The 26900-nt window shown below is 36.5% G+C and overlaps 1 protein-coding gene across 4 annotated transcripts; it reads left to right on the top strand.

The window, feature by feature from the left end:
* Positions 1-3388: 3388 nt before the first annotated feature.
* Positions 3389-26775, top strand: LOC114533056 (sodium bicarbonate cotransporter 3-like). Of its 4 annotated transcripts, none has more exons than XM_028554640.1 (19): positions 3389-3573; positions 3648-3747; positions 8749-8901; positions 9246-9542; positions 11396-11587; positions 12197-12351; positions 12495-12740; positions 13594-13668; positions 14657-14874; positions 16547-16721; positions 17215-17817; positions 19872-20150; positions 20875-21053; positions 21375-21447; positions 22095-22163; positions 22460-22633; positions 23599-23736; positions 24596-25002; positions 26572-26775. In XM_028554640.1, exons 1-18 carry the CDS (start codon positions 3484-3486, stop codon positions 24986-24988), a joined length of 3609 nt encoding a protein of 1202 aa, XP_028410441.1. In that variant the 5' UTR covers positions 3389-3483; the 3' UTR covers positions 24989-25002; positions 26572-26775. The 4 variants fall into 4 exon arrangements, with proteins under 4 accessions (XP_028410441.1, XP_028410440.1, XP_028410443.1 ...); XM_028554639.1 differs by having other exon boundaries at positions 24584-25002; XM_028554641.1 differs by having other exon boundaries at positions 3409-3520; positions 24584-25002.
* Positions 26776-26900: the final 125 nt, after the last annotated feature.

The raw sequence follows: 26900 nt of genomic DNA, 5'->3' as shown, positions 1-26900 counted from the left end.
GTCAGAGACCAGCATAAGAAGCTACTCACGGCGTCTATCAGAGAGCAAGCAGAGGGCAATATCGGACACGCTTGGCCAAGCATGTGGATTAACGTCAGAAATGACTCTAGAAACGGAGAAGAGAGAGTTGCGCGCTGTCGCTGAATTGCCGCATCTGATGTCCATTCAGCGCGAACCAGCAACTGAACTAGATTTACTACGTCCTTCATCTGAGGCTGAAGCCATACAACTAACATCTAGACAATACGGCAACTAAATTTTTACCTGAGTTCGTGTCGATCTTTTCCAGATTTTTCCGACGAAACCAGGCGAAATGATTAATGAAAACACCACAAAAACGCCTTAATTGAAAGGCAAAACTCCTTAACCTGGTACTAAGCGCAAACCGGTATATAACTTGTCGACTAGCTTTGTACTGCAAAAAAATAAATATTTTTTGCATAATAATTTATAATCCTCGTTTCCATGTTGTGCGAAGGCGCAGTTACTAGGTTTCGCAATTGGTCTATTCTCCCCATTGATGGTCCCTAAAAAAGGTTTGATGGAGATTCAGTGTCCCTAATAATAAATCCTTTATTTTAATTTCTTTTCATTTATTATTATTGTTTTGAAATCGCTAATGTTTCTTGCAATCTTATTCAGTAGCGGATCTAGGGGTAGTCAGAATAAATTTGTACAGCTTGGAACAAAATTATGTTCGAAACCGTCTTGAACAGATCGGCATATAAAAAGGTAGATCAAGCTATGATTTTTTTACATAAAGAACAATCAGAAGTAAATTTGCTTTGAAACATTGTTAAAATGCCAAAAAACAATGAAGGACTCGATTCAGATTAATTTGTTTGATTCAGATAATAGCCTTTCACAAATTTATAGTAAGATTTCAAACTGAATACAATAAAGTGAGAATTACAATTCGTGTCGTGCATTTTAGGAATGAAACAAACTTGTGATTTAAGATAAAAAATTTAATTAAAAATTACCTGGATTGTTTTGATCCTTTTATCCACAATTTAATAATTTCAATATCACACCTTCATAAAAACTTTTCGCCTCTCCTCGAGAAACATGTTGTCGTGCCTATTCCTTTTAGCGCACACATAGATCAGGGCTATATATCCGCGATTCCGCGCCCGTGTTTTATGATGTCCAACGGAAAGTCTGTGAATCACGTTTATTGATCTCTGCAAAGTAATCGCAAAACGTTTCGGTGGGATTGCTTTCAATTAGCACTTTTAAGCTGTCTTTTTAAACTGCCTTTCCCATCATTGAAGTTATTCGGTTTTCATATATTTTGCATCGATTTAAGAAACAACGATACATATGACCACCAGCCTTTATTCGTATAGTTTGCATATGATTAATTAGTTTTGGTTTTTTCATTAGTTGTGTATACACATCAAATCATTTGCCTAATTTAGCAGCTGCAGAGTGCCGAATAACTAATGTATTGAGACGTAATGCAAGAAACACAATTGTGCAATTTATGTCGTGAGAACCATGCAAGCGCACTTGAAATCTAAATATAAGAGAAAAGCAAAAAGATTTCTTTTCTTCAGAATTTGAAGACGCTTACAATTAAATAAAACACACTGACCTCAAAAACACTATTGTCAGCCATTTTGATTTTCCAACATGGCCAATTATAACTTTAAAAACCGACAGGCCTATTTTTTATCATTTTTCGTATTGTCTTTCACTAAAGTTAAAAAAATGATTTCAAAAAAAGGTACATTGAAATTTAGAATAGAATTCAAAATACAATTTCTGGCAATAATGATATTCCCATAATATTTGAAAACCTCTTGTTGCTATATTTTCAACCACCAAATGCTGTTCAAGAGTTATCTCACTACCTAATATAAAGAATACAGCTAGAATAAATCAACCGTGAGTGGTACGCCTAAAAAAATGTTTTAAAAATTATGCGACATACGTGAAAAAACCATTGTATTATATTGACAGTGGTGTTTTCTTGAAAGTTTGAAGGACTCGTAGCACTTATAATCTCATATAGGTTCATAAAGGACCCACGGCGATTTTAAAGCCAGAGTTTGGATGATAAATTAAGGCCTATTTATACTACAAGATAAGTTGTATCCAATTATCATTCTGACGAATACAAAAAAGTGCTTATGCCACAATCTTCATTCAATTTTGTTCAGGTTGGAATTTAAAGTGTCACATTTGTACGTGTGTTCATACGTTCACAGACGGCAGGGTAGGTATTAATCGTATACGACAAATCGCCTAGTGTAAATGGGCTTTAGCAATTTTTTTTTCCCGGGAAAGGCAAACCAACTGAAGAAAAAACACAACAAAACTACGGCATTCAACTCGCGCACCGGGCAACTATTTCAACATAGAGCTATATAAACGAATTTTAGACGATATCTTGATAAAATATATGATTTATAGACATTCTTCTCTGGGGAATTTGATGAGATATTTAACCTCTTTAGAATGAGGGATCAGGGCCCTAGACGCTTAGTTTGGACGATGTGAATAAGGAGCTGTTTATACGATCGATTCAATGAAGATACAACAAAGCGTAAGATGTCATCGAGGCATCGAGGTAGTGAAATGAGTATCTAACAGGATCCGTGCAGTGATTTAGTCATCCTAACAATAAAATATATGCTTGTTTGGTTTTCTGAAGTTTCAATACATCAATCTCACGCTTAATTCGCTGAATCCTGGGTAACTGGGCTCATGTAAACAGTCCATAAGAATCTACATGTTGACTTCCGTTTCGCATATCACTCTTGTTGACAGAAATCACAGAATAATATGCAAAATCTTTTGATTGGCGAGGCTGTCTGTCAATTCCTTATAGCACGACCACCTCTTCCAATCGACAGATTCTCGGGAAAATTGTCGTCAATTGCGAACTACAGCGTCATTTTTGCCTGAAACGGATTTAAGACTTTCAAATAAATCACTGTGACGACCGGAACAGAATAAAAATCCACCAGAGTACATTTTGAAGAAAGACTTGTTCAAACAGTTTTATGCGAGCTTTAAGTCTTTTCTTCGGCAAATCGCAAAGCATTTCACTGATATACACGGTGTCAAATAAAAGCGGATTTCCATTCAGTGCAAAATGTCGCGCGATCGACTTTTTGCGATCCCTTCATTTGAAATATAGACAATCAGAAGGAACTAATCCCATTAGCTAAGCTTGAGTGAACACATTTGAAAAGAAAGCGATCGCAAAAACCGATCACCCGACATTTTGTACTGAGTGGAAATCCACCTTAATGTTTGTGCTTTGATATATTTTAAAATATACGCACATTTTCGAGACTGGCTCTTCTGGAATTATCTATTCTGAGTGTTTATTATGAATATGCAAACGAGTGAATCCACTACATATAGTGAACACATATTGAAATAGACAAACAGCTGTATAATTGGATTTCGCGTGGTTGTGAGAAGGAAAAGTTAATATATTGTCTGTTTACGTACAAGCATTAAACAGCAATGTTCGCGAAAGAAACAATCGGAGAAGATGAAGACGGTAAGGCTGAATCTTTTGGCAACCAGACACAGTTTCCTTCGACGGGAAGAAGGGTAAGAAAAAACCTTAATTGACGGTTTGACAAATAAAGATATACCTATCAATTTCTTTGTATATTCAACTTAAGCCCCGGACAAGTTCCTTGCTTCAAAGACTTGGAGAAGAAAGTGATACCCCCTACCCAGTTGAACAATATTCAATCCCAGTCGACGAGACTGAAATAAAAGGTAATTTCATTATTAATATATAAACTTAGGTCTGAGATGCATGAATGTTAATTTTGTGCTGTTTCCACAGTGAAACAAGCCGCTATCTTTCGTTTAATTGTATTTTCTTCGAATGCGATCTGGAAAATTCAAGATCACTGCCGAGCCCTCTACGTTATAGTAAGAAGATAGTATTTTCATACGCGCTAAGCAGTTCTGTATGCATGGCTTACATACAAGCATGAGCGGTAATTTTTTATAGCTATCGCTACTAGAATTAATACGTCTTATATAAGTTCTAATATTCGTATATCTGTACATTGAAATATTTGCTTATCGTTTGTTTCGGGGTCACGTTCAATATGTCCCAATTCGACCCACTTTTCACGTCATTGTAAACTGGCGTATAGTTTCCACATAATTATTGTCTGTACATTCGGCGATGCATTGAAACAAAACACTCGATTTTTCAATTAGCAACTGACTTGCGTATGCATAAAAATATATACTAATATTTAAAATAAGATTTCTTTAAATCCACTTTAAATTCGAACCTGAACAAAATTGAATGAAGATTGTGGCATAGGTACTCTTTTCCATTCGTCAGAGGCCGGTTGTATGAAACCGGATAGCGCTATCTAACGGATAGGATTGTGGTTTTTTCAACCGTTCAAAAAATGCTCGAAAAGCGATAAAATTTCATGTTTGGAACAAACAATTAATAAACAGGATCCTTCATTCAGGATTCAGGAATACCAAGATTTAATCAAAGTTATAGCAAACAACATGCTATTTTAAAGCGATTGAAAAAATCACTGTCCGGTGAATACTTAGCGCTATCCGGCTTTCATTCAACCTATCCCTGAGCTTTAAAATGCCTCTCTAAAATTAATTTTAATACTGTTTGTGGGCTTGATTTAAATTTAGGTCGATCCAGTTATATTACGGCATATGATTACAGTTACAATGTCTATTCACACGATCCAATAATTTTGCTGGTTTGAGTTCACTTCTGATGTTTGAAATGTAGTCGTCATTGATATAGCGGTTCTGAATTTGCTAAAATAATTTATGTTCTGCGGCTTCGCCCATACACATTTGAAGTCAAAAACACCCATGTATAAAGCATCTATGTAAAGTGAGTTGCATCCCACAAAATTGGATCCTGAACAGACGTAATGTAAATCCAGGCTAAATTTGTTGTGGGCAAAAAAGATTAAGAGCTTCGTATTTTTTTGCAGCTGAAATGATAATAAAATGCAGATCATATGATAACTGTGGGAAACGGAAATTGAGTAGATATTTAACCAAATTAAAATAATATAAAAACCTGTACGCAGTATCGACAAGGGAAAAAGATCATAATAAAATGCAGATCATATGATAATTTTAGGAAACTGAAATTTAGCAGATGTTTAACCAAATATAAAAACGTACATACAGTATCAACAGGAAAAAAAAAGACTATACAGGGTGTCCCAAAAAAACCCGAAAACTATTGAAATCACTCATTGTTAAAATTTGAATGCCGTGTTCATGAATTTCAGCCCGTGGGGATTTAATGCAGCTTATAAAATGCTAAATGCTTTTTGTTGCTAGAGAAAAGGGACATGTCGAAGGACATGGTCCTTGAGATGCACATTTAAATAATGTTATCCATATTTTGTAAATTGTAAATATTGTTAATAAATATCATTTTTGCGAACAAGCAAATTTGACTGCATCATATGCATGCATAAAAATGGGCCCAACAGAGTGCTTAGGCATTCAAACTCTAACAATGGCATTGTTATGGGTGATTTCAATAGTTTTCGTTTTTTTTGGGACACCCTGTAGTTTGGCTTTGTATGAAGTTATCATTCTGTTGCGCGTGACTGATTGCACACTCTAGTTTGAGGATTCACTTTGTTTGCGCTATTTTTGCTCTACTATTTGGCTTCATTTGAATGATTCATTTGACTTTGACAAACTACCGTCTGCCATCTCTGAAGGATTTCACAAATATTTTAATAATATTCGCCGCTCATCCTACGAACTATATGTGCTTTGAGTAAATAGTAAAGTTTTTTTCTCACCTGCGCTTTCCATTCAACTCATTTAAAGCCACTCTGCAGTCACTCGGTCTCTTCAAAGTTTGAATATTAATGCCTATTTAGTTACACGCAAACATGAAAAACCATAATTACCCAAATTATGTCATCATACGTGCTGTGCGGTTTGCATTGTCTACAGGTGAAATTCGGAAACGGAATTGCGGAACAAAAACAAATGGAAAACGGGAAGACGGAAAAGGGGTAGACGCGCGAAAGAACAACGTCAGAATTAGATTCAACTAAGATGTAAAGAAGATGAGGCAGAGAATCTGAACGAAATTTCTGCCCTCAAAATTCGGCTTTGCAGAAAACGCTAAAGCATAATATTCTGTTCTTGGCGTTGTCTTGCCGGAAAATGTTTCCCCCTCAGTTTTTATATCTTGACAAAAAAAAAATTGAATACCCAACTAACCCAAACGCTAAACTTTATAAATAATTTTGTATAGCTTCTTAGGACATTGAAATGAAACGAAGTGAAATGCTAACTTCTAGTAGCTAACACGCCGTAGCTAAACTGGCAGCAAAGTTTTGTCCATGTTGCGAGACATTCTCGCGAGGCCCTTTACCGAGCAAGCCTGCATGCGGTTTTCGGGAAGCGTTCCATGACATAGGTACATTCGTTCTCATAAAGCTGCATTAATTTTATACTACTATCATTCTTGACGATAGCACTATATAAGTATGCAAAATTTACCCAAATAAATTATAAGAAACAACTTGGCGCAAAGACAGTCTAAACTGACTGACGACTGAACTCAGAGCTAATCAATATATTTATTATAATAATGGATGCTTCCACATAAAACAATAGACGTTGAAGCCACATTAATTTCACACTGCGCGCAATTATATGTTTGGTACAGGTGAAATTTGGAAAGCTATTGTTTTAGGCAGTATTTAGTATTATTTCATCATTTTCAATTTTATCCGTACAAAAACTAAAATTGCATTAACTATTTGGCAATTTAAAATTTCATCCGAACAAAAATTGGGCTTTAATATACACCACGGTTCTGGTCTGCGGTATACAGTAGCCTTATTTTGTACTGATTTCTATCGATGAATTTTTTGCCACTCCACATCGAGAATTCTTTTCTAGTAGAATTTAGCCTCTCCAGAGAAGCACCAAGAAATTCCATTGAGAAAAATAAGGCTACTCCTGCCTGTAGATCGGACACCTGAGGCCTTGGGTATCTTTAGCTCTCTCTATACTCGCTTGAAATTGAGGCGAGCATGCAGTGAAATATATTGTTATAGTTGGATGGTTTTCATTATCCGAGAGTAAATTCGGTAAGTGTATATGCATGAACTTTTAGGTGAAAACAAAATTTAATTTAACATAATTTGTCGTAGTCCAAAGTCTAAAATTCGTTGTAAATTAATTGGTATTTATACATGGATGATGTTTCGATTACAGCTGCAGTGTTTTGACTATGGATATATACACAGGGTGTATAAAAGAACCGCAAGCACGCACTAAATATTCATGAATATTCGATCGTTTGTGTACGAATCGAAAGCGATTTAAGTGGTTACGTTTTTTTATAATACACCCTGTATATATTTAATCAGATTGTGTTATCTTGTTAAAAAACATTATCGCTTGAACTTGTCTTTATCAACTAAATATACCCAATCTCTTAGGATTATTGTCCATTAAATTTTAAAGTAAGCCTTTTAGCGTTCAAACAATAGCTTTGTGATGGACAGGTTGTATAAAGAAAAACGCAACCCAACTAAATATTCATGCATGAATAACTCCTTTCTCTTCACTTAAATGTTCATGAATATTTAAGTTGTTGCCTTTTTTATATACACCCTCCATATTGTGCCTAATCGCGCACAGAATGATATTTCCTTATGCTAAATAAAGCAAGGATATTCTCATCATTAATTAAGTGATAAACCCTCGTTGAATAAAGTTGATTGTAGTTTGCGTGAGAAATTGGGACATGTCGCAGCTCTTGGAAGCTTTCGTCGAATTGGATAATGCTTTACTATATATATGCTTTTAAAGAACAAAGCTATGCTACTGGTTGAAATAGAAATCTGTTGTAAAGTTCAGCCAATGAAAATCATTCTGGCCAGGAGCTGCGACACTACCCGAGAAATTCAGACTTTTAATAAAGCTTGCTGCGCGGAAAAATATTAGACTGTCTGGCAAACTAAACGATAAAACTGCCCTCAGGACGCTATACGAATGCCGTTTCTGAGCTTTCATAAACTAATATTTTCAAGGGGGGGGGAGCCCAGGGAAAACCCCCTAGGCTGCTCGCACCATCGATGCTGGATGAGCAGGACCGTTCCATTGCCGCTGGCTACGCCACTGATTAGACCTAATTTATTTCAGTATTGTTTTGTCTGACTAATTGCTTTCACTTCGCCGTAGAGGTCGTGTTTATTGTGACCAGTGAACACTATGTGACATGGAACGTCAACTCGGCCGCCATCTTTGAAGCCAATTTGAGGCCGAAATGGGCACCAGTGTCAGTCCCTTTCTATTGTTTTTGTCTTAACGGTCAACGATTGCGCTGACAAAAACAATAGAAAGGTAAGACAATGGTACCAATTTCGGCTTCAAATTGGCTTCAGAAATGGCGACGCATATAACCACCATTTATCGTTCCAGGGTTTATAGAATTCACTAATTGTAACCGAGCGAACCTCGTGCGGGCGAAGCGCGCATTGTTTTTCAGTCCCGTCACGGACGCATGGGCAGATTTTCACAAAAGCCAATTCGCCCGCACAAGTGAAGCGGACGGTAATTGAGAATCGCCTTTACGCGTGATAGTTTATAACAATGTTTATCAGTCGGGGACCACTCGAGATAAGACTGGAGCCTTTTACATTTTTATCTTTGCACATTGTTCTGTGTTAGAATAAATATTTTCATTGTTTTATTGAATTTTTAATATTAATTTATTTTCAGATCATCGACAAGTGTACGTGGGTGTTCACATACCAATCAAACCGTCGCGAGCACGTCGAAATCATCACCGCAGCCATCACTACCCGTCCGTGAGCAAGAATAAACCAGGAAGAAGCAACTCTACAAAAAACAAACCACAAAATGGAGCAGTTGGTAATACATGAGACATTGCTATTTTTACGTCACAAATAAGCTTTAGTTAAATCTTATATTGTGTTTTAACCATCTAAAAAACAAGCAACTTTTATGCGCAGTTAGTTTCCAAACTTCGTTCCAGAACTTCCTACCAAGCTGAGATGTTTGTTTCTGGTCGAAAGTTGACATGTTACACTATCTTAATCTTAATAATCTTACCGTGCACCTCCAGTCTGCTTCGACAGGGTTCAACTAAAACAATTTTTTTTTAATTCATTATTAGAAGAGACTGTTCTATACCCTCCCCCGGCTTCTCTTAGTGCTATACCTAATAATAATGCTGTAATCATTTTTCACATTAGGTCACCAGGCCCCAGCTGACAGAGTTCGATTCATTCTTGGAGGTGATGACAATGATGTTGAACGTCAGATCTTTACGGAAATGGATGAATTGTGTTGTGATGCAGCTGGAGAAGAAGAGTGGAAGGAGACAGCGAGATGGCTGAAATTTGAAGAAGATGTTGAAGAAGGTGGCAATCGATGGAGTAAACCTCACGTGGCCACTTTATCCCTGTATAGTTTGTTCGAATTGCGAAGTTGCGTTCTTAATGGAACTGTGTTGCTTGACTTGAATGCAACTACAATATCTCAAATAGCAGGTAAAGGTATTTTGAAATAATATTCTTGTATGTGTGCATGGTCACGGTCGATAAGTAATTTAGCTTGTAGGTACACCACGTAAGCATTTAATACTGCAAAGTTTTCGGTCCCTTAACCCAGGCCTTCATCGGTGCAATTACTTGAATACACATTCACATTTCACTTAAATATTACATTAGTCGTGATTTATTAGCTCACGTCATTATATAACGGTTTCACTTGCCAAATAATTGTGAAAAAGAAATAGTTCTAATTTATGCGCTGTCCAAACTATCGTCCAAGAGGGTAAGCCGCTCAATAGTGCGTGCTTTTTTCAATGTTTGCTAGCTAAGTACTTGTCTAGGACACGCGCATTAATTAAACTATTTCTTTTTATAATTATTTGGTAAGTGAAACCGTTTAATTAATGGCGCGAGCTAACAAATCACGACTAACGTGATGTTTAAGTGACGTGTGAATGTGTATTCAGGTAATTGCACTGATGAAGGCCTGGGTTAACGGACCGAAAGCTTTGCAGTGTTAAATACTTACGTGGTGTACCTTCAGGCTAAATTACTCAAAACTACGATAATTGCAGTTCCTGTTGATAGAAATCAGAGCAATAGTAAATATCTGGATGCGATTCGTTGAGGCAGGGTCCAGTTGCTTTCCTTTATCTTCCCTGCCCAGTCGAAGAACTATCGTTTATAAACCTGGAGTGAGGGGGATCAGTTCAGCGAAATATTTCCCGAATTGGTGATATTTTCCGAGGGCTTTCCCACGAGGGAAATATCGTTACTGAGGGGGATATTTTCCGAATCCCCCGAGCGGAGGGTTTATAAATGATATATAATACCGAAAAGTATTGTAAGCTTGTACAATAGCAAAACATACAGTACGAAGGTTAGGAGAATTATTTCTATAAATGAGTAAAGTACTCGAAGGAGGCGAAAAAAATTACAATAAAACTTGTTTTAACATTAGTCAACCTTTTTTGTGTTTTCTGTATGTCTTTCGTCGAGAATACGGTTAATTTTCTCGGCAGAATCGTTAATTTCTTGATTTCAAACAAACAACAACACTATTCCCGCCATTATTTTCAGTGGGTGCGTGTAGTTCTCGCGGGTTGTCACGATAAATTTAGTATCACAGTGTGATGAGTTTAATGTCACATCCTCAACTCGGAAAAATAAGAGACTGTGATGCGATACCGCGAAAAATATCCTCGTCACAAAGTACAAATAAATTGGGCAATTTGAATTTGAGGTATAATATAGTAATTTATCGCACAAAATTGATGTGATTCTTCATATATAACCAGGGAGCATCGTGGCAGCTTTTTCAAACAATTTCACTTCAAATGTGCATGGTATAACAACTGCCTAAAATAGACAAAACAATTCTCACTGACGTTTCGTCTCGATCGAGCTTGAGGCCTTCGTTAGTATGAACGTAAGTTGGGGGGAAACAGAAAATGAAAACATATTGGAATGCATTACGTTGCCTGCAATCGTGGAAGCCTGATATGCCAAAGAAACCTGTATTACGTATTGTTTCATGATTCTGCATATCTTAGCATAATAATAATTATAGCAATCTAGTGTATGAGCTTGAAGACGTGTTATTGATTCAAATAATCTTGAAAAATGATGCCAGAAATATTGCTAGACTATCTGGGTAATCCCCTCCCAATGACTAGGTCAACAATTGCACCTTATGGCAAAATCCGACCTATATAAATATGCAAAATCAATTTTTATCAATCCCTTGTATTAACCACGGTACGCAGAGTTGAACTGCAGGTAGAAGAGCATTCTGTAGCTAACTTAAAGATTTCGTTTTCTAAAAGACGTGGTATTTTATCCTACCTTAGATATTGTTCTTGATGATTTGGTCGCTACGAGGCAGCTTGATGTATGCTTACGACCTCGAGTAAGAGATATTTTGTTAAAGAAACACAGACATTTGTATGAAAGAAGAAAAAGCACACAAAAAAGGAAGACTGGTCTTCCATCATTAAGAGGAACAAGGAAATCTAGTGCTACACTAAGCAATATGGATAAAGGTAAATCTATGGACTGCACTGACGTCATATTTCTTAGCGTTGTCCACTTGTCCTCCCATGCTTCCTTGCCTTACCTATTAAAAATAATTTGTTATGCAACGGGTTTATCACATTTATGGGTTTATAACATACTTACCTAAGCAAGGTTTCTTCACCAGTTGTTTTTTGTATATCCATAAAACTTATGTTACACTAATTTCACCACCACATGAACTTCATGCAGGGGGGTTTTTTCGGGTTATGTATGTTTCAGCTATGTTTCGTCGAAAGAAGCAAAACACCCTTTTTCAGCACAAGTATTTTTTTATTTTGACAAATACATGTGGAAGTAAGACTTAGCTAGACTGGGCTCTAAGCCTTCGGACTTCCTTTACATGTCATAGCTTTTTCCCATATTTATTTTCTGGATCAGAAAATAATTCTAAATGGTCTATTGATTTTGTATTATTGGTTTACCTTATAAGAATGGCCATGGTCAATTCGGGAGGTTTAAAAATTAGTAGATGAACATGAGCAATTAATTCGAAATTCTTAAAATTATTTTGTAATTTCGTTTATTCAAAACATTTTTCCATTTGTTATCCAACTTTTTTCCTATTCACATTCTAGCTGATAACCTTGCAAAATCCTCTTCAGCATCACGCTTGCAAGATCTGGAAAAATCTGATTCGAATTTCCAAAATTTACCAACCGCTGTGTCGTTGATTGCGCAAGACCTTGCAAATGACGATGTTTCTAATGACTCTGATCCAGAATGTTCGAGGGTACTTGAATATTGATTCAATTTTTAGGACTATTTCACCGAATGCCATATGAATTTCACGCAACGAAGATTCATGCAGTTAAAAATGTATTACGGTGATATAAATAAATTCCTGACCATTTTTTATAATGGTTCTTTTTCTAGTATGATGCAAATTTTATGAAAAAGATCCCTCAAGGAGCCGAGGGCTCTATGGTTCTCGTGGGAGAAACAGACTTTCTTAGCAAACCAATGAATGCATTTGTTCGTCTGGAAGATGCTGTAATTCTTGGCGATATCATGGAGGTTCCTTTACCAACGCGATTCTTGTTCTTCATGCTTGGACCATCTGGACAGCCAGGACGTTACCATGAAGTGGGAAGAGCGATTGCTACACTCATGGCTGATGAGGTGAAAAGCTAACTTAACGAAATGTATAAACGCCTTAAACACTTCCATTTCTGCTCTCCAGTCACCTCCATGGTGATGTTGTTCACTGCTTGTAAATGCATGAAAATGCAATAAAATTATCACAGCTAAATTAGATTTGGTTACGAAATGTTGTAAACTGCGGAAAATATAGCCTTGCAAAATTTGCAAATTTATATCCTTTTTTCGATAAATGGAAATAGTTACCATTTTTGGCCTGAATGTGGTAACAACTTCCGCTTGTAGTAAAAAGGTATACAAACTCTGCAAGGCTACATTTTCCGCATTCAGTTACAAAATTTCGCAACCAAATTTTGCATTTCTGCCAATTTTAGCATGTTCTTTTCAGCTGTAGTAATTTAATTGCATTTTCAGGCATAGATGAAAATATTAGTCGATGATTGCCAAGGTTCCAATATAAACAGGGAGCAGCGTGGCCGCGTCTTCAAACAACTTAGCATCAAATGTGGTATAAAAACTGCCTAAAATAGACAAAATACTTCGGGACGTTTCGACCTGAGGGCCTTTGTCATGAGAGTTAGTTACTAACTCTGGCAGTGGCAGTTGTTATACCACATTTGATGTTAAAATTGCAAAAGGTCTATTACGAGCATGGTGTTTCTTTAAACAAGGTCATAGTGCAAACTGTTTAATTTTATAAAGGTCTATAAGTTTGGAGAATCTTTTCATTCTTAAATTGTGTGCACGTGCATAACTATATTCAAAGAAACTATTGAAAGGAGATATGAAATGATAATTTAACTTATACATTAATTGCGCTATATAAATCTTAATGACTATGTAATTACATTCTCTTGATTTTTTCTTTACGCAGGTATTTCATGATGTTGCTTTCAAAGCTACATGTCGTGAGGACATCACCGCTGGTATTGACGAATTTCTTCAACAGGTACATCAATCATATGATTTTAGTAGTAGAAGGAGGGGGAGACCTGCATGATGGTGCAAGGGGCACCGCCCATGAAGTCATAAGTTCATTTATTCACATTATGCTAATTTATTTGTTCTTTAACCAACCATGAGTAACCAACCGTCAGTAATAGGGAGTTTTAGCAGTGACTACGAATACGACTACGAATACGAGATTCGTCATTCTCAGGCTTTGTTTGCTTACGCCATCAGCCAAATCTTGTTGTAGTTGGGCTTTCGAGTACGAAATTTATCAAAAAACTCGTACTCAAAGTTTTACTACGAGTTTTGACTGATGGCGACTACGAGTATTGACTGATGGCATAAGCAAACAACGCGCGAGAATGACGAATCTCGTATTCGTAGTCACTGTTAGAGCTCCATAATCTGTGCCTGGAAACACCGTGGAAAACGTCTGCGCATTTATCAAACTATCCAGGTGTTTCGGCTGTTTTTGGTTTTCGGCTTTGGATCAGCCAAATCATTCCAAATTTACGAAAGGGATGTTAAGACTTTCCAGGAAGTCTCTCCAAGTCACCACCTCTGTAAGCAGTATCTATTATTCACACGGTGTCGTGGTTGGTAAAACACAAATAATTTAGCAAATGTGAATAAATTAAAAAATGATGACGCCATGGGCGGTGCGTCTGCTCCAGAACCCTCTTCCTTCAGAACCTACTGGTTTCAGAGGGTATAAATCATTAGGGGATCATTACACGTGTGTACCTAATTTTAGCATCGTTTGGTTGAAAATATGTTGTAAAATGGACAAATTGCGGTTCATATAAAGTTGGAAGAGTGTTGAAAATTTGTGAAAACGTGATTGATTGTAATCAGGGTTGGTATTTTAGCCGGATAAATGAACCGAAAAGCAATTTTAAAAATAACACAGTCTGTTTTGGCGCTGCCTAGGGACGAACACGATCAAATTTGCTTATGATTTATACAGTCTGTATTTTAATATATAGGTAACAGTGTTGCCACCCGGGGAATGGGACCCATCTATCCGTATAGAACCTCCGGCAACAGTTCCCTCACAGGAAAACCGCCGTGTTCAACAGTATACAAGTGATGGTGGCAGACAAGGCCGGGAAAATAGTCTTGGGGCAAAAGGAGGTGGGGTTAATGGTGGAGGGGGAGATGAAAGTGGTGATGACAGAAATAATGAACTGATTAGAACTGGAAGGTAAGAGATCTAGCGACTTCAATAGACCATTCCCCTACTCAGAAATCTTGAACTAGGAAAATTCGTCGGTTCTGGGGCATACTGCCGGAAAGAGCATCTCATCTCTCATTTCGTATTTGAAAAAAAAATATCGCGCTGTGAAGTTGGCAAATTTTGTATAAATTAGTATTAAGTTCGAAAAAGCGTTACCACTTTTTCGAAACTTGAAAATTGCCAACTTCGCACCGCGATATTTTTCACACTTTACAATATTTTCCCACAAAACTTTCCAATTTTAGTAATTTTTTGATGATTTTTCCAGCTGTACTGATGAAACTTTCTAGTTTTAAATTTAGTTCAATAGGTGAATAGTCCATTCTATCATTTCTATGGAGAAAAAGTGCATTCATTAAATTTGTAACCATTTTGTTATGATCTATATGTATATGTGAATAAAATGTGTAAAATGAAGACCAGCAAATGACAAGATCAAACCTTACATAAAATAATATTCACATAATATTTATGATATAATTATTCATATAATATTTATAATATAATATTTATATTGTCCATTATGTGAAAATCTATAAATGGTTCAATAAAAAATTGCATTTTAAGGATTAAAGTCGAGATTATTAAGAATTTTTTTGTTTTGGTATGTGCGGGTAATGAGTTATTGTCAAGCATTCAATTTTTTGTCATATAGACGTACCACTCGTAGTAACAGAAATTCAGATTATGAATGTAACAACGTAAACTAACAACGAAAATAACGCAAAAAAATTTGAAATTCTTGTTGTAAAAACCTGTGTATAAAGCGTAAATCACTTTTAATTTCGTCTGTTTTTTTAAACTTTACTGCAAAAATTAACTACAATCATTTGAAAAGTAATTGGGACACTTACTGTTTTAATGTTCAACTCTTAAACTTTCATATACAATTCGTTTTTTAAGATTAAAAAAATTTACGTTAATTTTGAGGGATTTTATAATGTACACCATCACATACATAGAGATTATAAATAACACTATAGAGGAGGCATTGGTATCGAAAACATCAGTTAAAAAAGGGAGCGCGATAATGGGGGCAATTTCAAGTCCTGGATGCTAAACCAAGCACCTATTAGCTAAATCAATGCCTCTCATTAGCAACCACGTTAGCAACAAGCAAAGTTTGTATTTAAAAATTTATATTCGTTTTTTGTTGCTTTGCCGGTTTTTGAGGAAAAACTAGTGTTTTTTGAACTGGTCTTAATACCTTAGCCATCCTGAAATGATATTTTAGGGAAAAAATATTCAGAAATATAAATAACTCGTTTAAAACGGCATATTTTGGCCTCGAACATCGTGAATGAGTGAACATCCGGGAATTGAATTTGCCCCCCATTAACGAGCCCTCCAATTTCTCCTCGATGCCCTCTCTAGTATTATTTATAATCGCTATGATCACATTTTGAATTGGTTACCATGGCAACATGTTCTAGCATTTTAAAAAACAACCATATCTCATGTTTATTCTCCTGACATAAGTTGATTTCGTACCATAAGTTATTTAATCGTGAAATTAATATCTTATTTTGCCCATCGAGCCACCTTAAATATTCAAGATGAAGTTAAAGAGTTTCATACAACTGGCCTCACAGTATTCCATAATGTTGTCTGCTCTAATTATTGATGTCTATTTTTATAGGTTTGGAGGTGGACTGATTATGGACATTAAAAGAAGAATAAAATGCTACAAATCGGATTTCGTTGATGCGTTAAACAGCCAGTGTTTAGCGAGTGTGCTGTTCATTTACTTTGCTTGTTTAGCTCCAATTGTCACCTTTGGCGGTGTTATGGAGACCAAGACGAATCGCAATATGGTAACTACAGATTTTATAGTATCAGCAATTTTTAGGTGTGATTGTATAGGCACTACGATGCCTCTGACTCTGATTAGCATTTTGGCTCTCTTTCCGTCGACATTAGGAAGATTTAGCATGAGGACGTGAACGTCAAAGACGACGTGAAAATGGCGAGTAAATTGCGTGGCATGTCCATATTTGAGCGCATCACGGCATTTATTCGCCATTTTCACGTGGTCTTTGACGTTCACGTCCTCATGCTAAATCGCCCTATTAAACTGGACGTAAAGTCCATACTACGCATACGTTGATAGATGTCAAAATTGTATAAATTTTGCACGTTTCGAATTTTCACTGATCATCTAGTTCAAATTCTTTTAGAAGCTAAGTGAACCTTATAGTGTAGATATTCATAAAGTATAAAAAGGTATAGAAGTTCAAATGTAAACAAACCGCTGGTTTACATGCGGAATGATTTCCACTTTAATGGGTTTGGATTAAACTTTCTTAGGGTGCCATGGAACAACTATTAGCCGCTTCAATCGGTGGCGTTCTGTTCTCACTTTTCTCTGGCCAACCCCTTACAATACTTGGCGCCACTGGTCCAATGCTAGTATTTGAGGAGATACTGTACAATTTTTGCGACAAAGCGGAATTGGATTACATGCCATTTCGTTTATGGATTGGTTTGTGGACCACTTTCTATTGTCTGGTCCTGGTGGTCACTGACTGCAGTGCACTGGTTCGATATTTCACTCGATTTACTGAGGAATCGTTTGCCACTCTCATCGGCTTGATCTTTATCTACGAAGGTGGAAATAAACTATACGAGTTAGCAGGGAAATACCCAGTACCGAATGATCACGTGGTTGAGCAATCATGTGAATGTATAAAATCAAGGAGGATTTTCAATAATATAACAAAAATCTTAACAACGGAGTACTATTCCACGAACAAAACAATTTATGACTGCGATCCAAATAACCAAGAGATAATCCAAGGAAATGGTTGCGGTGGTGCTATATTTCTTTTATCGACAATTCTCACCCTGGGGACGTTTTTCTTGGTGCTTAAATTAAAGAGCTTTAAAACTTCACGGTTTTTTCCAACCAAGGTTGGTCAGTATTATTATTAGTTTTTTTTAAATACCCGTTTATTTTATGTACACAAGCAATAATAAGACTATATATAATATTGTTTAATTCTGTGACTTCACGAATATTATCACGAATATCACCTTAAGTTTTTAGTAAACTCCGAATCGATCTCGGAAAACAACGAATTCGAACTCGAGAAACATATTGACTTTTTTAGAATGATTTTCCAATGAATTTAACTTAGCTTTGGAACATAAACAATACAGTTCATATTCGCATTTAGATGCCTTGCGAACCAAATGTTGTCGATCGCGAAATTCAGAAGCACATCGTACTTTAAAAAAGTATAGTTGTAAAAGTCAATTCTCAAAAATGTAAAAACCGCATGATACATTCGCTTTGTTACACTTTGCCTTTGGAATTCGCGCTTATATAGTTATATTAAATTAATTTTTCAATCCTGTGGAAACTACGACGTGTCAACGCGCCCATATACACGACCGCATCTTGTTAAACAACGAAGTAGCAGCGATATTATTAAAATAAGACCAGAATCTACATGTATTAAATATATTCTTACCCCAAATAAACCTAAACTTAATCGAACACCATCAAAAGAACAGTTTATAAAGAACGAAATCGAATCGTGCATCGATAAATTAGTCAGAGATTTCGAGCTGTGCACCACAACTCTTGGGAGACAAAACTTTGACGTAGATAAATACAGTCACATACACTCTTAAATACGAGTATATTTCGCGCCAAAACACGCTTGCCACGACGAAAAATAAAAAAAAACCTAGGCGAATTTTCAACGCCGTCGCTCACGCCGGAGTAATAAACATTTACAATTAACATCAACATAGACACTAAGGTCATCCAATACTAAGAACTTACTGACTGAGAATGAGGTCTGTACGGTAAAATATCAAACCGAGGTCGTGCCGTATTGACCGAGCGATAGCGAGGTCAATACGCCAAGACCGAGGTTTGATATTTTACCGTACAGACCGAACAGTCGAAGTTAGTAAGTTTTTTATTATATGGCATATTTCATGCAGACATTTTAATGATTAGTTTTTGCCGTGAGTTTTGCCTTGTTTTCACAGGGCAATAAGAATTGCGTATTGCCCGTGGGCAATACGGGGAAATCCGGACCTGTCAGCAGCCAATCAAATTGCAGATTTAACCAAAACAAGCGCTTGCCATATAATAAATATATATATACACTGCAAATGTACATTTATGATTTACCAAAATATACTGCATAATAATGTTAAGAATTCAAACAATTTCATTGGTCGGGAACCACGATCTATAAGAGGACAGACGCACGGAATGACGGCACAGATAATTTTAACGAATTTGATCAGTCATCTCTTGTTTTATTTTGTCAGCCAATCACATTTTAACACGCGTTTTAAGCTAGCCGATAGCATTTCTTCAATCTTATAGAGCATGTACGCGTTATATCCGCAAAATTTTTACTTTGACATATTTCCCAGTGTTCGGGAAACTATTTTCCTGTTTAATTTCGGAATTTTTCGAATTTATTGTATAAAACAAAATTCCCCACGGCGGTTCGTGGCCATTTGTTTTGTTCTAATGACAAATGACGTCATCCGTGTATCTATAACTGAACAGACAACGGCTCAATGTTATCATTTTGTCAACCAGATTTTTTTACGTTAATATCCATGCGCGTGGCGCCACCGCATACACACGCAGCCGGAAATAATATTGCTAAATTTAACAGAACGGTATAAGAAAATGGTTGCCGCAAATTCACTCATGTACGTCGTCACTAGAAAGTTTGTTGTGAATTATAAATCCCATGGTTATCAGTCCTAATTTTTACATAGCACTCGTACTAATATCGGTCAAAACTTCATTAAATTCAAACTATTTATCTTCTTTATAGCTATCATACTCTTAGAAAATTTCTTCTTTTAAGTCTTGTTAAATTAAACATTTCAGGCTTATGTATTATTACAAAAGTTAATTAGTTTTCATTTTTTAGTGAATCATTCGGTGTCCAATCGTAAAACTAAGAGTTAGAGGTATTTTTCAGGTGCGCAAGGTGGTGTCTGACTTTGCTGTAATCATATCTGTTATTGTAATGGTTGGAGTCGACGCTGCACTCAAAGTCAGCACACCCAAGTTAAACATTCCTACAAACTTTCAACCAACAAATGCTGATGCTCGTGGCTGGCTTATCGCACCTCTTGGTAAGAACCCATGGTGGACTCTGATTGCAGCATCTATTCCAGCACTGCTGACAACAATATTAGTATTCATGGATCAACAGATCACTGCAGTTATTGTGAATAAAAGAGAGCATAAATTGAAGGTGTGTATGAATAATAACACTTTATATATAATGTAAAATTTTGTCTTTGAACAATGGACCTGTCTAGGCAAGTGACAATTTCATTGTTTGACTTTGCACCACCTCAAATTAAATTCATTTCAGGCGGTTTTTCTTTGTCAAACCTTCCAAACCGTTTTATTATGCCATATCAATTTTATGATGCCATAAAAACGCGAGGCAAGTTCGGGGACTGAGGAATTTTGTTTTAGATCAGTTAGGAGACTTGTTTATGCTTTCAGTAACCCACTCAGAGTGCGTAAATATTGACTACTTTAGCAAAAAGGTTCATTGTTTACCATTTTAATTTTTACATTAACTAATAAAAAGTAAGGCATTCTGACTAGCTTAGCCTTAAAACGTAAACAAATATGCCGATTAGTTGAAACGAAATTATCGTATTAAATTGCGTCAATACTTATTCCATATTATCCAACAAAATAGGAATGCATCTTATGCATGTGTTGAGGAAGATTCTTTGTGTGCATCGTTGCACATGGCTTGTGAAATTACATGAAAATTAATGGTAAATTGGGTTGGCGGTTACAAAAATGCAATAAATTCCTGATAAACGGTCTTTTTCTCTTCTACTTTTTTACGATGTATGTAAACCCACCTGTATGTAAATTCATCTTTTACCATGATGAATTTTAGATTCATGATGGGCAACTGCATGAATAGATGTTTTATATGTTCATAATTTCAGAAAGGTGCTGGATATCATTTGGATCTCACAGTCGTTGCTATTGGAATCGGCATTTGCTCCATTCTAGGCCTACCATGGGTCGTTGCTGCCACTGTGCTCTCACTGGCTCATGTCCAAAGTCTGTTTGTTGAATCCACATGCACAGCACCTGGAGAAAGGCCGAAGTTTCTGGGAGTTAGGTATAACAAACCTTAATAATCATAAAGTATAGTCATATGCATGGAATTGTAAGGCAGATCGAATGATCTTTCAAGCAGTTTGTATTTAGGAGTTGTATAGTAGGTGTAATCCTAAAACCGACCAAAAATTAGGATTTTTAGTGATCAAGTTGAGTGCAAAATCTCTTCGTAACGGTAGATTGTGCACATTCTCAAAGTGGCATGTCTTATTTTTCCCTGAATTTAATTGATCAGAGTAGTGTACTTGTGCGATATCATTTTATGATTTATTGGTAATAAACGTTAGAATGATCCCGTTAATAACGTCAAATTTCTGTCTAGAGAACAACGCGTTACTGGAACACTTGTTTTCCTTATGGTTGGTCTGACTGTGTTTTTAGGGAAATTTTTGAAGGTAAATGGTTTTGATTATACTAGCATTAATATATGTAATCTTGATATACATCTATAAAAAATAATCATGACAGTCCATATTATTTTTTACTTACGAACAATCCATACTCCGTGTCATATCTCCGATGCAAAAGGCTGTTTAGGGGGCTTGACCATGCAATCAACAGACTTGCTCTGTCTGTAAAACCACGTTATAACTCTTTTTATTATATACATGAATCATTCAATTTTCCCTGCTCAGTCTTGAGCTGTATTATATATGCTGATTACCAATCTTCACTCGTTTAAATTTCGCGCATGCCCATAACTAACAAGATATCGACCTTCATGACATAGAATCTGGAAGACTTTGGATATTGCATTGTTCCATAACAATACCTGAGTGTATAATTCGATTAATATTTTCCATTTTGTCTTTATCAAACTGTGATGCCAAACTAGATTAGTAATTATTGGGCTCATATAGAGTGAAGTCTAGGCGTGGGCGTGAGTTTGTCCAGTTCACGCAAAAACGCAAGAATTTAAAATTACACTTTCCAATCGACATAATTTTTATGAAATGAAAATGTAAAGCATTGAAATGCACTAGTATTAACTATCTCTTCATACTATCAAAGTATTAATACAACGTTAATCTCGCTTTTTTAGTACATTCCAATGCCAGTATTATACGGATTATTTATTTATATGGGAGTCTCAGCTCTGAAAGGTGTTCAGGTGTGTGTATTGATATATTGAATACGAAGAGTTGTATGACAATACGTGTCCTAAAGAACATGAAATTCGAAATAAACGTTTTCTCAAATAGAAAGCTAGTGTTCTTTAGAAATAATTAAAGGCGATGTTTTCTTGCAACTAGCAATGCCATTCTACTTTTGAGGCATCTAAAGTTGATAAATAGGAACTTTTCTTACGTTTTCCTTTTCTTTCAAGGGAAATGCCACGAAAATGTACTACTTCTAAATTTGATTTGCACGTTAATGAATTATTCATGATTTTTCTGGGTTTTCTAGTTTTTCGAGAGGATGAAAATACTGTTTATGCCGATTAAACATCAACCAGACAGAGTGTATCTACGAAAAGTTCGCATCAGTCGGATTCACATTTTTACTGGAATCCAAATGACGTGTTTGATAATTCTATGGGTAATAAAGGCCACACCTGCTGCAATTTCCTTCCCGTTAATGGTAGGTTATTTCTTTTTTACAATTGGGACGAAACGTAAACTAGTGATCGTGTTCATGAAATGATATCTATTGAATTTGATTAAAAAGGAAATATTTTACCAGTCGTATTTGCCTTTCAAATTAAGATGTTGTTGATATAATCGCGTTTAGAGACAGGAACAACAGCCTTGCCTTTCACGAAAAATATTGAAAACCCGAAATCTTTAACATCACAAAGTATACTCTGAACGAAATTTATATATGTTCACTAATTTCCGCCCTTGGGTTGTAAATGTATCGGGAAGGCTTTTGCAAAATTTCTGCTATCGAGTATCGACACTCAAAGAATTAAAAAGTTCCTACGTCTTTAGTTGACTGCGAAACTAAAAGACATCTTCTTGTTAGCGCTCCTTAGGTGCAACCAACCCTCCTTGAAAACTGGACAACAAATTCCATGCATGCATGCATGAAATAAGTCACCTACTTATGGCCAACCTCCACTTGCACGTACGTACGCGCCGAAATTGCAGGTACGGTTTGATTGACGGCCGACTACAGTTCTACTGTCATACATACAAAAAATTAGCCGTTACGGCTAGCTTAGAGACCAGTTTCGAGCGACCGAGCATGCACCAAATCCGCCGTACTGATAATACGTGCAAATGAAGGTCGGTCTTTAGTCCAGCGCCCCCGGATTAATCTTTCCAGGGCTGACGGCAACACTTTTATAAGGGCCGGTCACGGCTCACAATTTTTTATTTAAATATGAATAATTTGTAGGTAGCTCATGCATCGTTGATCAAACCTTAGAAAGCTCGGAGAAGAAACGTCCAACTATTTCTCATTTTTTTGGGCCAGTAAAAATCCAGGGCCGGCTGTGGGCAAATGCCCCATTTGCCCCACAAAGTCGTAAAAAGCATGTTCAATGCCTGGAGATACTCTATATGTGAGTATATCGAGTGAGTATAGGCGTTTGATTTTTTTAGGTGTTAGCTCTAGTGGCTGTTCGGAAGGTAATGGACAAAATATTTACAAAACAAGAACTTGAAGTGCTGGACGATGTTGTGCCAGAGTCTATGAAGAGAATAATTGAAGAAGCTGATGAAGTCGATGAAGGTTCTTTGGTAAGAATACGATATGAATTGCATTAAATCAAAATTAATCGTGCCGAACGGTTAATAGTTACAAACTATTGTGATGGAGATTTATACTCAACCACTTAATTAAAAACGCTTCAAAGTGGTTATGGTGAATCATATTTTAGGCTGGGTCACTAAACTTTCAGCAGAGCCCTTTGGTATCTATAACCATATATTTTCCAAATAGATCAGTGTATTACGTAACCTAATTAGCGCGTAAAAAACGGTTTAATTATATTAACCGACTGTAATGTCAATTAGCGTTATCGAAAAGGTCCACGACCCACCTTTATTTGTTTACAGTAAAATCACAATAAAATGAGGAGTGTAAGTTCGTTTATTTGCCTACCCTAAACTAAACGAAACGGTATAATAGGTGCATGATCACCACAGAAAACATGAAAGCAGAGTTGAGGAAATAGAACATAAGTTAAGAGTGAAATAGTTATACGCGGCTATGCATGTATACTAATATATTAGGAAGCTTAAGATAGGCTAGCCACGTTTTTTATTCACTAACGCTGACCGAAAATAAATTGAGCCTTTTTAATGACGACGGTCTTGTTTGAAATCACGATTGTGACATCCTGGGCCGTAGTTAGAAGCTTAATTGGGGGGCAGGTTGTATATTCATACAATAATTATTCGTCTTATGCCCGACTGATTTCCTTTGTACGCAATTGTTCCTATAATATGTAAACATGAATATTTGAGGTTACACACCCATCCCAATCACGTTGTAGTCGCTACCTTATGCTCTCCCATATCCCGGAGTTGGTCCTAGAATACGGCATTTATGTACTATGTACATTTTTAATGTTCAAATTTTTAACAACTTGTAAAGGAATCCCCAGCAAAATTGGTGCACAATGATAGTGGTATCAACATCAGTGAAGAGCTGAAAAATTGCACCATATGGAAAGTGATGGAGGGCAACCAACAAACTGACGAAGCCAGCGACGAGCCCCGTGAACATAAAACACCCAAACGTAAACATAAACATAAAAACAGACATAAACATAAACATCGTCATCGTCGCGGAAACGACTACGGCTATGAACGGAAACTCTCGACTGTTACAGATAAGCCGGATTTGGAAATCTTGGCAAACGAAGAAGATGAGGATTCACCAGCAATCCCACTCGTGACCCTTACGACCTTTGACGAACACGACGCGAAGAAAGACCCGACAACTGAAAGCGACAACACAAATGGAAAAGCCATTGTTTACGGCTAACCATTCTAAACTCGGTGAGTTAAGGAACTGTTATTTACGTCATAACTAGGGCTTAATTAATAATTTATCAATTAATAACTACGTCACAACCAGCTGATTTGAGTATAAAAATTAACCAATCAGTCAAATCCTCGACAAAATTTAATTATAGCCAATTTCTATTATTTCATATGACTTTGGCACTGGGAAATTATATATTCTTAATTAATTATATTATTTATTGCCAGAACACGTTTGTTTTTCACTCAACTTGAATTAGGATATAAATTTTTTGCTTTTTACGATAACTCGGTTTTGTCGAGGCGTCCCGTGACTCATCATCTCAGATCAGCTATGTTCGAAGATGCCAATCATCTTTTTCCAGTATATGGATGAAAAAAACTTTTCATGCATTTGAAGAAACATGCAATTTCTCAGTGGAGTGTTGTTCATGATTATTATGATTTTTACCGTCTGTCTATACAAACATATGAATAATAGAGCCCCCCCCCCCCCCCCTCCGCCCGCTTATTCTGATCTTCCGCGGCAAGCGAATATTTTAAAAAAAAAATTATTTAATTTTGACAAAACCTGGTTATATCTAGCCTGCAACGCGGGGTATATATAGTCTGCTAATCAGCGGCACAAAGCTTGTATGGTCACGTGGGTTTCCCGAGAAATTGTGGGACTCATTTTGATTGGTTAGCTTATAATTATGCAAAATAATCAAAATTTCAGAATATTTATTATTTTCACAAACAACATGGCGTCCTTCATCGAACCATCTTTGCTTGAAGAAGAGCACTTTTCGGAAGCTATTCGGATTGTATGCTGTTTTTTTCAAGTGGAAAGTCTTCATCGAGAGCAAGTCGAGGCACTCAAAGCCTTCTTACTCGGTAAGAATATCTTCTTTAGTGCTGGCACAGGCGACGGGAAGTCTCTAGTCTTCCAAGCGGTTCCTCTCCTCGCTGACCTTCTCGAAGAACAAGTCGTTGGAACCAGCATTGTCATCGTAATATGTCGGCCGCAATGTCGAGAGAACGCTTTCCTTTTACAAGATTTATATCTGACTTCTTTTCCAGCACAGAGAAACACAGCACGCACATCAGCGCGGCCATGTTGTCGCAAATAATTATGCAATTATGCAATAATTATGCAATGAGGTCATATAGGGATATACTTCCCAAGATCTCAAAAACAGCCCGAGGCCGAAGGCCGAGGGATGTTTTCGAGACTGAGGGAAATATTTCCCTATACAGATCGACTAAACTGATAAATAATATATTTAATTTTTTCTAGCGGTCCAAACTCATAGTTTAGCGGTTGGGTCTGTGGTTTTAAATCTCGCGCGGTCCGTACGGATTCATACGGACCGCTCGCGTAGCCAATCAGATTGCTGGAAACGCTAAAATATGAATTCGGACCGCAAGAAAAAAAATTTTTATCACTACAGTATAACTCTCTAACTTACAAGCTAGCTGCATATGGATACATTGAAGTTGAAAGAATAAATATTTAACATATATAGATATGAAACTGCTGCGAACTGAATGCTGCACTTGTATAGTTTACGTATGCAATTTTCATTTTTTTTAACATTTTAGATACGTTTTCGAAGGAATCTTCTATTACACAAGAATTTTGCGAAAACCAGTTGGCCGAGTCGAATAATGATGATAAAAAGTATGGAAACTTGAACTGTATTGCAAAATCCTGACCAGTATAATTTTTCACTGACACAATTTTCATGGCCAGAAATTTGGCGCTAGAGTTGTAAAAAAAGCTGCGGGTACGTGGGTACCACCCGGAGGAAGGTTTGCTTTGAATGAGGTTTGTGAGGAAGGTTCAAAGTTGACCACTCTAATTGATCACATGCATGCATGTACTAAAAAGCCAAATATTTCTTTATGCTGGTTGCCACTTGACTCAGTAA

This window comes from Dendronephthya gigantea, unplaced genomic scaffold (genome assembly GCF_004324835.1).
Source record: "Dendronephthya gigantea isolate DGI-Jeju-01 unplaced genomic scaffold, DenGig_1.0 000085F, whole genome shotgun sequence".
Lineage (NCBI taxonomy): Eukaryota > Metazoa > Cnidaria > Anthozoa > Malacalcyonacea > Nephtheidae > Dendronephthya > Dendronephthya gigantea.
This window is presented reverse-complemented; position numbering and strand designations above follow the sequence as displayed.